This window comes from Gloeophyllum trabeum (genome assembly GCF_000344685.1).
Source record: "Gloeophyllum trabeum ATCC 11539 unplaced genomic scaffold GLOTRscaffold_00011, whole genome shotgun sequence".
Classification (NCBI taxonomy): domain Eukaryota; kingdom Fungi; phylum Basidiomycota; class Agaricomycetes; order Gloeophyllales; family Gloeophyllaceae; genus Gloeophyllum; species Gloeophyllum trabeum.
Window position 1 is genome coordinate 461,049 of NW_006920420.1, and position 13,496 is coordinate 474,544.

The 13,496-nt window shown below is 50.8% G+C and overlaps 1 protein-coding gene across 1 annotated transcript; it reads left to right on the top strand.

Moving 5' to 3' along the window:
- Positions 1-1,142: 1,142 nt before the first annotated feature.
- GLOTRDRAFT_79032 (uncharacterized protein) lies at positions 1,143-7,702 on the top strand (the record flags this gene model as incomplete). The annotated part of the gene is made up of 8 exons (XM_007870144.1): positions 1,143-1,275; positions 1,334-1,346; positions 1,404-1,480; positions 1,538-1,589; positions 1,638-1,786; positions 1,842-1,920; positions 1,985-2,326; positions 7,413-7,702. Exons 1-8 carry the CDS (start codon positions 1,225-1,227, stop codon positions 7,700-7,702), a joined length of 1,053 nt encoding a protein of 350 aa, XP_007868335.1. The 5' UTR covers positions 1,143-1,224.
- Between the last annotated feature and the right edge of the window lie 5,794 nt (positions 7,703-13,496).

Here is a 13,496-nt window from a genome sequence, read left to right on the forward strand (position 1 = left end):
ATGCGATGCCAGGGGAGATGCGGTGTTTGGTAGGTTTACCCGCGAGCGCGATGATCGCTCGCAAAATCACTGCCCAATCTTTTGTTTATGAGCCGTGCTAGTGGATGACTTCCCGTAAGCCAAAATCCTAGATTTCGCAGTTCTAAACGCCATCAGCGTACCTGGTCACACTCGCTGCCACGGTGAAATGGAAAAATAGAACTGTTCCTCCCATCCGTAATGCCAGACCAACGCTCGACGACTGCAAGTCACGACCATGAGGTCGCTTTCCATTTATGGCGAGCGGATCGCTCAATTTAGCAGGTGCTGATGGCAGGTTTGATACGCGGACCTCAACCGAGGCTAAGCGAGCGTTTAGAGTCGTCTGGAGATTTGGAAAGGGGGGTCGACCCCCCCTGCTAGATTTAAAGTTTAGAGACGGTTTTTGCTCGACGAGCCTCATCAAAACTTGGTCTAAGCGAGAGCGTGACAAGACGGCATCTCGGCTTGATGCGTTTAGAGATTTAGAACTGCTCAAAACGCATTCTAAATGCTTACGGGAAGTCATCCAGTCATTTAACATGTATGTTCTCGTTGATGGTCGACGTTGTCTGTCGCGTGGGGTCGGCAGATACCAGTCTGAAACAAGCCCGCGAAAGCCGACTGGTGTCGTACGTATGCAAGTTTGCGGGTTGATATCTGATCGAACACAGTTGAACCAATGTCGAAATGTTCTTGCTTGCTCTTCACACTCGTGAATAACGTTTCAGAGTCTATACGATTGATCCATTTCGGCTCTATGTTGTAGCTTACCTCGAGGACGAAAGCAGCTGGAGAAGTCTGCCATTTTGAGGCCAAAGCCGATGACGGCGGAGTTTGGAAGCAGATTGACTTCAAAGTTCCTGCATATTCATCCTCTGTCATCTTCCGCGAGTGTCTGTAAAATATGCGTGCACATGGCCTCGCTGCTGCGTTTAGACATAACGATGCGCGCACAGGCCGGAGTAATATACAGTAAGAAGACGAAATTGTGTGCATTGCCTGTGGCGGTTCATCAAGATCACCTCGGGAGTTCGCGAAGCGCACAATCATGCTCGCTTCTCCGCCAAATGGGTTCTGTCCATACCCATCCGGAGATGCAGACCACCCGCGGTAGGCCGTGCTACAAAACCCATCTTGCGACGCGGAGAAACACCAGATTTGACCCTACGAGGCCATCTTATCAGGTCGTCCTCTGCGACGTCCATGGGCCAGCTACCGCTCGAGGTCGCCAATGTCCTCTCGGTGTGGTTTGAGGTGAGTACACTTTTGCTGCCGTCGCCCGGACGTAGAGCTGACAGAAGGCCGGACGCAGACGCTGCTGTATGGTACGCACTATCGAAAGTCTAGAAAGGTCAACCGTCTGCTCACGAGTATTGTTGCAGGTATATACTTCAGCCTGTTCTTCGAGAGTGTCTATGTCATCATGAAGAAGAAGCGGACAAAGACGCTGCCCGCCAAGGTCAGCCCCCCCTCCCGCACCTTCCCTGAGACGTCTCATATCTACTCATTCGTATAGCTGTTCTTTGCGGCGACCGTTGTCATGTTCCTTCTCGCGACAGTCCACATAGGTATGTGAGAGTCATTCTGATTTGATCCCTCAATTAATCCGTCACTAGCCATCAGCTTGTACCGCTTACTTCGGGGCTATGTCTGGCTGGCCAGCGACCCAGGACCAGTCGCCTACTTTGCGGATTACCATCGATGGGACAACGTCGCGAACGAAGTGATCAGTGGTATCCAAACGTGGATCGGAGACTCGCTTGTAGTGAGTTTCAAGAGAACCTCGCGAGTACTCGGCGTTCTGACGGAATATGGTGCAGATTTACCGCTGCTTCATCGTCTGGAGCCGGAACTACTACGTCGTCGCCGTACCGAGCGTATTGCTCGTCCTCAGCGTCAGTACGTGCAACCAACCCTATCAGTGCTCCCCGATCACCAATCACTGACGGTCCTCCCTACTTAGTCGGCAATTGCATGGTCTTCCAGATCTTCAACTCCAAGGACGTCGACGGCCTCTTCTCCGTACCCCTCCAGACGTGGGTCAACCTGATCTACTCCGCGACGTTCGCTCAGAACACGCTCACGACGGGCTTCATCGCGTACCGCATCTGGCGGCAGGACTGGGAGACGCGCCAGGTGCTCGGCCCGGGGTCGTACCGCGGCGCGGCGAGCCTCCTTCCGAGCGTGCGCGTGATCATCGAGAGCGCGATGATATACGCGCTCGAGGTGCTCGTCCTCATCATTCTCTACGCCATTGGGCACAACGGGGAGTATGTGTTACAGGCGGCGGTGACGCCTACAGTCGGTACGTGCGTTTCTCTGCTTCGGATCGGTCCAGCGATTTACAGACATCGAACAGGGATTGTGTTCACGATGATCACCGTGCGCCTCGCCATGCAAAGTTCCGAGGCGCTCATGACGACCGAGCGCCCGAGCATGGTCCGCTCTTTCCGCGCCGCGCCTCGGAACGACGTGCACCTCGCCACCACCATCGGCCACTCGAGCGATCGGGAGCTCGAGAACTGCCGCAAGATGGGAAGGGACAGTGAGCTCTTCCAGCTCAATTCCGTGGGGACGCAGCAGGCGCATGACGAATTCGACGTGCCGTTGTCGCATATATTATCCCCGGGCACGTCGGGGTCGTCCGCGGATGACGAGATCAAGCAGGGGCAGCAGGAAGTGTGAGCGGCGTCCCTTGCTGTGGCGGTGTCGTCCTCGATAGTGTGGTACTGAAGTCGCAACCCGCGCCCGACGGATGCGTGCCCAACGGGGAATAAGGTGCGCAGCGTCCTCGGGGGGCGCTGGCTCGCCCGAGGCTCCCCTCACGCAGGGAGCGGGGAATGTATCGGAAGCGGGGGCAAGGCGTCTCCTGGAGGCACGATGTGGTAATGTAAATCAATATGTGATATAATTGTATAACTATGAAAAGATCAATATAATCATGATAGGAGCTCACGTAAATTTTTTTACCTCGAAGCGCAGGAAACGTTACCTCATGAAGTTTGAAATGTACTGAAGGGGTGCCAGGAATGCACCTGGAGTATTCCTCCTGTCCTGCACCTGGGGATAAAACCTTTGACGACTGTCGACTATTTTACACAAATGACGGATAAATCTGACAACTACTCCTGGCTGGTGGTCTGTACGTCCCTAGCAAGTCTATTATACTCCACCTCACACAGGTCGTTCTCGAAGTCTTGAATCTCGCCCCAGTCATAGATTCCATCGTACTCCGTCAAACCAAATTCATTCCACCACTTCACTCTTTTCCCAAATTGTGCTGCAACGAGCTTGCGCATGCGCTGGATGTATGGCTCCACGGCGCCGCATGAGCCAGTGACCTTCGAGGAGAAGCGCATAAATTTCCACCCTTGGTACGGGATTATAGGACGTTCTCCGAGGAGGACTTCGATGCAGACGCCGTATGGAAAACGGCTTGCATACAGGTTCACGTTGGGATCGTCCTTGAATTCCTTCTCGATATCTCCGATCACACAGGCCCAACGCTCCATGTCGCTGGCGCGGTCTTTGGCCAGGCGGGGAATCATGTCGAAGCCGACGTCCATGCCCATGACTGACACGCTTTGACTATCGCACACTACTAGAAGTTGTGGTGGCGGGACGGACGGCTAGAGAACGGGCTACAGGGCACAGTCTGCAATATCTCAGTCGAGGTGTACAATTGGAGCTCGAAATCATCTCACCGGCTTCACTGGCACAAGGGACGAGGGGTCTCAGGTAGAACATGCGAGATATTTGACGCATCGGTAGGGTTCTGAGATGAAGTTGAACCTTACAGATATTTTTGCCGTTAGAATAGAGGTCTCATGTCTTTCATCGATATGACGCTCCTTCGCCAAACACTCGTTCATCAGGATTCAGGATGGGAATCGTCCGTCCATGAACGACCGTCATTGTGAAATGAAGAGAAAAGATTCATCCAACTGTGGTGTCAAGTCCATTTCTGCCCGCACGATTCTTGATACTGCAGCGCCGCCGTAGATACCCGAAGCGCGAGGTCCAGACGCGTATGACAAACCTAAACGTTCACTGGATGCTGTCCCACCTGGCTGCATAGGCTTAGAGCTTTCCATCCGCTCATAATGGCTATCCACTTATGATCGCTCGGCGAGTATTACTAGCGACCTCTATTAGTATCAGACCAATATAATCGGGATCTCATCGACGAACCTCTGCGCCTCTTCCGGCAAGCTCTGGAACAACGGGGCATTTCCTGTCATTGGTATGCATGCTTATAGGGCGGGTTACCGCTCATTCTTCGGGATGATAATTGCCCTGGGCGGCAACTGTGACACCCGGTTTCGTACCTGTGCCAAGCTCCGACCGATGAAAGACTCTTCTGATTAGTTCTACCCTTAGGCACTTTGGACCAGTCGTCAGACCAGGAATGACGGGGAGGGCATGAAGTTATCAGCGAACATGGGTCTTTTGCAGCATATGAGTTCACTTCAGTAAGTTGTTCTGGCGACATGAGGCCGATTGCTCCCATCTGTGGTTGGTCAAACAACTCATTGATAACTGGACGCATGCCGCGGCTTGGAATAAGACACTTGCTGGGGTCATAGACGATCCGAGGACGACTGTTCTCAGGCTGGCCTGAAACTCCTGTATGGTCATACTATCATTTGGGTAGTTTTGCAAAACTCTCTGTAAATCGACGTGTTGCGCTCAGTTCGCTGGCTCTTGCGTCAGAGTTTTTCATGGCATTGTGTAGCACCCTTCTATGTACCCAACTGTGATTTTTTTCTATTTTAATACGTGGTGTAGAGGATGCTGGACAGATGCCGGCGTGTGCAGGGGGTTTTGCAAAAGTTTGTCACGCGTGACATCCCCGCGAGATCCATCACGTTTTTGTCACGATCCGCCTCTCGAAGTTTTGCAAAACAGCATCGCTATAGCTACATCCTCAATCTCTTCACAATCGGGCTGCTTGAGTAGCTCAATGTATGGTACACCAGTATAGTCCAAACAAAATCCCGGCAAAACACCATGGAATGAGTACCAGATCTAGGTTTCACATGGTCTCGTCAGCAAAACGGCATGACCGTCTAAGCGAAGCTAAGAACTAATCTCAGGCAAATAAGTACAGTGAGAACAGAAAAATGCTAGCACCTTCAGGATTCGAACCAGCGACTGCAGTATCCAACCACACGATATAACCGTTGCACTACTAGACTACACTACTTGGTGCCCAAAACAATTTCATGATGAACTCAGCCATTGCCTTGAATGATAGCAACTCCCGAATTACGGGTCTCCGCCCTTGTCTAGTGCTACTGGTATACATTACATGTACAGCTATGATCAACAGAGCCATGTATATTGCTCTGCCGCCCTCTACAGCATCGGCTAAGAAACTCAGAGAGTTAGAGCTAAGGAGCTCGGTAAGGGCGCCTTAGCGGTACTTAGCACCTTAGCATGGGCTGCCATTTTGCTGATGCTGTAGGTGGTTGGAAACATCCTCCTCTTCCTCCCTCTCCATGACCACTCAATATTTCCCTAAACCAACTTGACAGAGGGTATCTACTAGTCTAATTCTACGTGCCTAAAAAGTCTCTGAATTTTTTAATTTGGTATAGAGCTCTCTCTAGGGGCTGCGGTAGTTTTGCAAATTTGCAAAACTACCCAAATGATAGTACAGCTTGACACAAGGGCTGGGCCGGAGGACCCTGCATGCCAGGGCTCTGACAGTATTGCGTTTAGGAGAAGGACACGTTGTACTGACATTTCGGTTCCGATATGACTGCATTGCAGCCGCGGACCTACATATCTTGACGGGATTTCTTCTCTAGCCCCGAGGTGCGCCGCATGATGGCTCTCACACCATGCTATTCACCAGGGAGAAAGGAGCTCCTATCCAGTGGCAGCGGAGAATGTGTATCAGCTTCACTCAACATTTATTGCATTCATCATGTCTGAGATGGTCCACCACATGCAGTCGGGAATTACTTGACTGAAACAGTGCGGCGGATTCTGACCTGTGCAAATATCCGATCCATATGTACTTTTGCAAAAGGAAGCATGTCCAGACAACCGGGTGTCCGCTCATCATGAATGCCATGCTAGGCATATACTGTAGCTTGTTCTTCGAGAGTGTGTATGTTATCCTGAAGAAGAAGCGATCAAAGGCCTTGCCCGCAAAGGTCAGTCTATGATATCTGTGCCTGTAGTTCTAGTGATGCCGCGGTCCGGCTCGGTCCGGTTATTGGCCCAAATTTCCGGACCTGGGACCGGACCCAAGGTCCAGTTCAGGTAAATGTCCGGACCGTGAACCTCAAAGAACCCGAAATGGCGTTGGGTCCGGTCAGGTTCGGGTTCGAACCCTTCAAAATTACCATATTCAGGTACGGTTCGGGCATTGTGGCTCCACCTGGACCTCATTTCAGGTTCGGTCCACCCCAAAGCCGAACCGCGGACCAGAACCTGGGTCCGGTCCGAGGTTCGAACTGGTTCTCCCAGGTTCGGGAACCGGACTGCGGCATCACTATGTAGTTCACACTTAGCCTTCCTTGTAGCTCTTCTTCGCTGTCATGGTTGTCATGTTCATTCTGGCAACAGCCCATATGGGTATGTAGGGGTCCTGACTCATTCCTTGGCTTCTCACATTGTATCCGCTTCACCAGGCGTCAGCTTGTACCGGGTGTTGCGCGGCTATGTCTGGTTAGCCGACGACCCTGGTCCGGTACCCTACTTCGCCAATTACCATCGATGGGATAATGTCGCGAACGAAGCGATCGCTGGTATCCAGACCTGGATTGGAGATTCTTTTGTAGTATGTCGATGTAAGTGCTCTTCTACCTGAACCAGCCGTGCACAGATATACCGCTGCTTCATTGTCTGGAGCCGCAACTACTATGTCGTCACCATCCCCACCGTATTGCTCATCCTCAACGTTGGTACGTGTCCCCGAATCTGCCAATGGATGTCAAGGGCTGTCACTGATGACTGTTCTGCTCAGTCGGCAACTGCATGGTTTTCCAAATCTTCAACTCAAAGGATGTTGATGGGCTCTTCTCCGTGCCCTCCAAACGTGGGTGATTCTGATATACTCCACGACGTTCACTCAGAACACACTCACGACGGGTTTCATTGCATATCGCATCTGGTGACAGGACTGGGAGACATGCAGGGCACTCGGGGTGGGGTCATATCGTTCAGTGGCGAGCCTACTGCCCAGTGCGCGCGTTATTATAGAGAGTGCAATGATCTATGCTCTGGAGGTGCTGATTCTTATTACTCTATATGCGATGGGGCACAATGGGGAGTACGTGGTGCAGGCGGCTGTGACACCTACAGTGGGTACGTACATCCTGCCTGCGAGGAATCGGTTATCGGTGATCCTGACTTATTTCATGCCCGACATGTAATAGGGATCGTGTTCACAATGATCACCGTGCGCCTCGCACTGCGTAGCTCCGAGGCCCTGAAGACGACTCACCTGCCCAGCGCCTTTCGCGTTGCGCCCACGGGTCGCATGCATCTCACTACTACCATCAACCAGTCTAGCGATCAGGAGCTCGAAGAGTCGCGCAAGGCGAGCGGTGACGACCAGGTTTTTGAGCTGAAGTCCGTCGGGACGCAGCATGAGCATGAGGAGTACGTGCCGCTGATAGGCACTAACACACGACAACACCAAAGACCAAAAAGAAATAAAACCTAAAACACCCAGCGGTATGGGTGTAGGCGGTCTAAGGCGATTGAAGGGTAATATTTAAGTTCGAAGGGAGGGGGAGAAGTAAGACGTCGTAGGGTAGCCCATAGGAAAACCTAAAACAAACAAAATCTTGAGGCCTGAAACAAACAGTATAGCGATTCTCCGGAGTATTTATCTCCGAAGTTTGCCAGTAGCCCGGGTGGGGAGTTCCACTGAACCCAAACAATAGTCTCGTGCCTACAGACGCTTGGTGAATTTTATACTTTAAATCCGGAGCTTACTTGGATCGATATGCGATGGCGGAGTTATCTAGTTTCGACGAGTCAGGCCTATTGGCAAAGCTAGGATTGATTGTAGACGCTAAGATTGTAGACGCTAAGTCCGACGTGAAGGGACTCCGAGGGTCGCTGAGACGGTAATTCTGGTACGCTGAGAGGGTGAAGTACAAAACTTGGATTTTCCACTACGCTCCATACATTTTTATGCTATTGGAATGGTTTTGCGTCCGCCCGGAGCTAAATAACGAATATGCTCCGCATCCCACACAATTACTCAGCCTTTGCCCACTGCTGTACCATGTCCCATACGATCCTGCCGTGTTTCCACGTGCTCGTCCTAGGTCCTAGAGGTAGCCTCGACGCGTCAATGCTCGCTTGAAGTACCTCATCACGCAGTACTGCAGGCTGATCACGTGCCGTTTAGCTCCAGCCGCTTGCTGACTGATACGTTCCGTCCGGCCGTCGATTTACATCCGCTGACTCGGTCGCTTTGACAGAAACGAAGGGGCATGATGACTGGGGAGTGGTAATACCAATGACTCACTGCGACGCGGGCCTCCGCTGTTCCCGGAGATAATTAGTCACAAAGGTATTCTTCCGGGTGACTTCGGAGCGTCTGGCTGCGGAGATAAATCATATTGGTGATCTGCGCCTGCCTTGAGGACGTTAGAAGGTCCGGAATTAAATCCAGAACCCTTCATCGGTTACTTGTAGCGTAAGAGGTTCGACAGGTGGTGTCGAATAAACTTTGGAGGGGATGTATGATGTGTCAAATTCGCAATTTCGGGGGTCAGAAGATCGCTGGGGCTTATCACCGCTGTCACATATAGTGATGCCGCATATCGGTTCCTGAACCTGGGAGAGCCGGTTCGAACCTCGGACCGGACCCAGGTTCTGGTCCGCGGTTCGGCTTTGGGGTGGACCGAACCTGAAATGAGGTCCAGGTGGAGCCACAATGCCCAAACCATACCTAAATATGGTAATTTTGAAGGGATCGAACCGGAACCTGACCGGAACCCAATGCCATTTCGGGTTCTTTGAGGTTCACGGTCCAAACATTTACCCAAACTGGACCTTGGGTCCAGTCCCAGGTCCGGAAATTTGGGCCAATAACCGGGCTGAGCCGGACCGCGGCATCACTAGTCGCATATCCTGTCGCCGGGGTCATCAGGATCTTCGGCGGATGATGAGATCAAGCAAGGGCACCAAGATATTTGAGTCCTCATCTTCTGAGCTTCTGCGGAATTTGACTTCTTGAATGTTATTAAGTCACAAGGCGGATTGTTTTCCGCTCGCATCCCACTTTGTATATGGATGAGCAGTGAGCAGCTCGGTGAGGGGAGTGAATCGAGCATTGGCGAGAAGTTATACTGCAGGCCTACTCCTTGATGTGCAGAACCTGAGTAGTAGAATGTATCCCTGCAGCCGATTTATTTGGCATAAGTACTCTCATATATCCATGGCGTGAAGACGGAGTAGCTATTTAGTCTGGACTTCATGCATTTCTTGTCTGACACAAGCCTCATCATTGCTCGTGAGAGAAGAGTGATAGCAGATGAGTTGTTACGGTGGCGGGTCCCAGTTGGCAAGCTTGGAGAGCGTTGATATGCACTGACACACAACAATCACCAAGGACCAAAAGGAATAAACCTAAACCCCGTGATATGGGTGAAGGTGGTCCGAGACAACTGAAGGGTATTTAATAGTTTGAGGGGGAAAGGAGGAGTAAGATGCCATAGGGTAGTCCGTAGGAAGACCTAGAAAAATAAAACAAAAACCTTGACGCCTGAAACAAACACTAAGGGACGCTCCGGAGTATTTATCTCCGGAAAGTCGCAAACAAAGTCGCAAACCACGGAACCGAGTGTAGGTCCGGGCTCACGGGAGTAGAAGGCGCTAGAAAGAGTTGCTCAATTTTGTTTCGCTATGTGAACCTCACCGGAACTAGTTAAATCGATGGCGGAGATATTTCTCTCGATGAGTCAGGCCTATTGGCAAAGCTAGGATCGGTTATAAGTCGCTAAGTTCGACGCTTTCGAACTTCTCGGGTTGCTGAGATCGTAACGTTAATTCTCTGAGATGGTGAAGTCAAAACTTGTTTTTCTGTACACTACTTTGTACAATTTATACTACAGGAATGGCTTTGCGACCGTCCGGAGATAAATAACAAATAAACGCCGCTACCCACAGGATTGCTCAGCACTTTCCTCTGCTATACCATACACCATACGACTCCCTTACGCTCCTACTTGCTCGTTCCAGCCCTTATAGGTCGCCTTGACGCTCCGCCACCTGACCCAGGCGGTCCCATCACTCCGTGCGACACGCCGGTCACGTGTTAATTACCTCCGGCCATTTGCTGACTGATGCTGACCTTATGGTGACTCGTATGCGTCCGCACCTTCGGTATCTTGACGGAAACGAGGGGGAGTGAGTGCTGGAGGGTGGGCATGAGGACGACGCCCCTCAATAGAAGTGTCCGCGGGTCCTGGAGCTAATGCAGCTAGAAGTTGCATTGGTTCAGTCACTCCGGAGCTTCGGTGCGCGGAGATAAATCACGGAATGGGTCCGTGTACGCCTCGAGGATGTTAGGAAGTCCGGAGCTAAGTAGAAAAAGTCTTTTAGAGCCCATAGAAGCCTAGAGGCGTGCGAGCACTGTGTCGAATAAGCTCCGGGGCACTTGTATGATGTGCTGAATCCGCGTTTTCGGGGGTCAGACGATCCTGGGGCTTATCAGCGTGCATCCAAGTTTCAAATCTCCACTGGCTTACAGTGGCACGACTCGCACCTCTTGATACCCAGTTGATACCACATCGACTTAGCGTACGTACGCACCTCTCCAGTCTTTGGCACATACTAGTTTCTTGCTCTAGGCAACCTCGACTACTCCATTGCCGATGCGGACTTAATCACTGGTCCTTTGCACCGTCTCTTCCCCAAATTACACCTGGAGACAATGGCTGGCAACATTCCATTGGACATTGGCGAGTGGTTTATCTGGGCATGGGTAATGCAAAGTTGCGAAAGCAGTCAAAAACCAAAGACTTACTCTGCAAATACAGTGATTCACCACCACTTGGGACACCACCACCAGATGGGACACTCCCTAGTGAAGTATCTCATTTCTACACTATCTATCATAGAACATTTTGTGAAGCATTATATACACATGCCCCATGTCCTCATCAAGTTTGAAGGGGACAGGTTGAGTACAAGAACGGCAATAAAATGTGCAAGCCATCGTGGTGGCGGGTTTGGACTCTCCAACTTTATCCGGCCCTTTGGTAGTGCTTATTTACTGATAGGGAGGTGCCTACCATGTCCCATCACATATACTATGGTCTAGCATACCTAATGATAATATCCAGAGAACTCACCATCACGGTCAGTAGACTGCACATCACCCATGGTGTCAAGCAAGTAACAGTATGTCCCATCGGGATTACCCGACACTACAGATTTGTTACTCGCGTACTAGGCGTGGGAGTGTCCCAAGTGGTCGTTTCTGCGCCATGTAGGCTGACCCATGTATCACACCTCGTATGTCATGACAACTGGCCCTCTCGACCTAATAAATTTATATGAGGGCCATAACATAGTGTTGAACATATGTACCAGCTTAGTTTGCATGGGAGGGTTGCAGAAAGGAGATTAAAAAGACAAATGTATGTGCTGTCCCAAGTGGTGGTGAATCACTGTATGTGGAAAACAGGGGCCCAGATAATTCCAAGGGACTATCCCGAGTCCAAACTGTAGGCATGCAGGTGGAACATAATGGATCTCACGGCGGGCAAAGCAGGTGTCCTTTTTCCGGACGGCAGGAAAAAGGACACTATGTCCTTTCACGGCGACCATCAGTGGGTCAGGAAGTAAATCTGTCACGATTGCGTCATGGTCGTGACAATGGGTCATGCAGTCTGCATTTATAATATGAAAAACCCTTGGACGCTCAGTTTTACAAAGCGAAGCATGCCATATGACCCGATAGGTGACTTTCCGTCCATATTCGGACCTTAGGCTCCCATCCGAGCCGTAACATCACACTTCGGCAGCTACCGTCTCGGACCTCCAGCAGCGTCTACTTAGGTGGCACTGGGCGGAGTACTGTACTTGCATGGTTTTTGTATCCATCAGCAAGCAAGGTGGAATGTACTCTCATATCTCCATGCTCAACACTGTAGAGCCTGCCAGAGTTGAAGTTTGTGAATATCAGATGAGATTTGAGACCTGGTAGCTACGAAGTTGCTTGCTATGCGATCTGGACGCACACCATGAATCGTCTCGGACGGTTCTCAAATACAATGGAACAGCAAGCCGAATAAGCGAGCCGCATACAGGCGTGCTTTGGTGATCTCGACTATACGATGCTGAGGCAGATATGTCGGAGCAGTACTAGTCGTTTGACCGGCAAAATCAAGGATGCATCGGCCATGAATAGTCCGCTGGCGAAGGCTTGCACATATCTCCTACCGGATGGCACCACTGCTGCAGTATCAGATGATGAGACGGACTTGTACTTGAAGTTGCTCAAGCAGACCCAGTAATGGGTGACTTGCTTGTAACAGTCACATTACTCTCGGAGTCTCGGGTGGGAGCCTAAGGTCCGAATATGGACGGAAAGTCACCTATCGGGTCATATGGCATGCTTTGCTTTGTAAAACTGAGCGTCCGAGGGTTTTTCATATTATAAATGCAGACTGCGTGACCCATTGTCACGACCATGACGCAATCGTGACAGATTTACTTCCTGACCCACTGATGGTCGCCGTGAAAGGACATAGTGTCCTTTTTCCTGCCGTCCGGAAAAAGGACACCTGCTTTGCCCGCCGTGTCTATTCAATATAATTTGGATAAGCTAGCGCATGCTCATATGAGAGACCTTAGCCGAGAGCAGACACTGTAAAACTCCTGGCACACATACTGTATGATATCTGAATTTCCCATTCGGACTGTTGCCCTCACGTCAGGCGATTCTCTTGCCACCGCAGCTGGCAGCCTAAGTGTTGCACCTGTAGTGTCCTCACCTCACATTAATCTACTTGCAACAGACTCGGCGTCCGAGTAAGAATCTGCCCCGACAGATCTAACGATGCATCCTAAATTTTGTAATGGAGAAATAGTATTTCACCTTTAGTACCATTAGAACTGGGAATATCGTAAATATGTCGGAGTTCAAGTCTAGTAGTATAACCACGATACCACAAACTCGGCCGGGATAAGCAGACTCTAAGATGTAAGATAGATAACAGGCAAGGACTAGAAGAGTGCAAACTTGAAGGCAGCTTCGATTTGACGGAGTGAATGAACTATCGACGACGTGTGGCTTCGATCTGTGGCTTTATTTGGGAAAGATCCGATTGCAAACAACCAATTGCAAAGTACGCGGCCTCTGCTTACATAACGCAATTTTCCCTCTGCATGCTCAGTTGGGCAGCCCGAAATATTGGCGGGGCTAGGCGCACAGCGAGAAGGTTATACGCAATTACTGCAGCACCGGACCATTACGATGGCAAGTTCAAGTC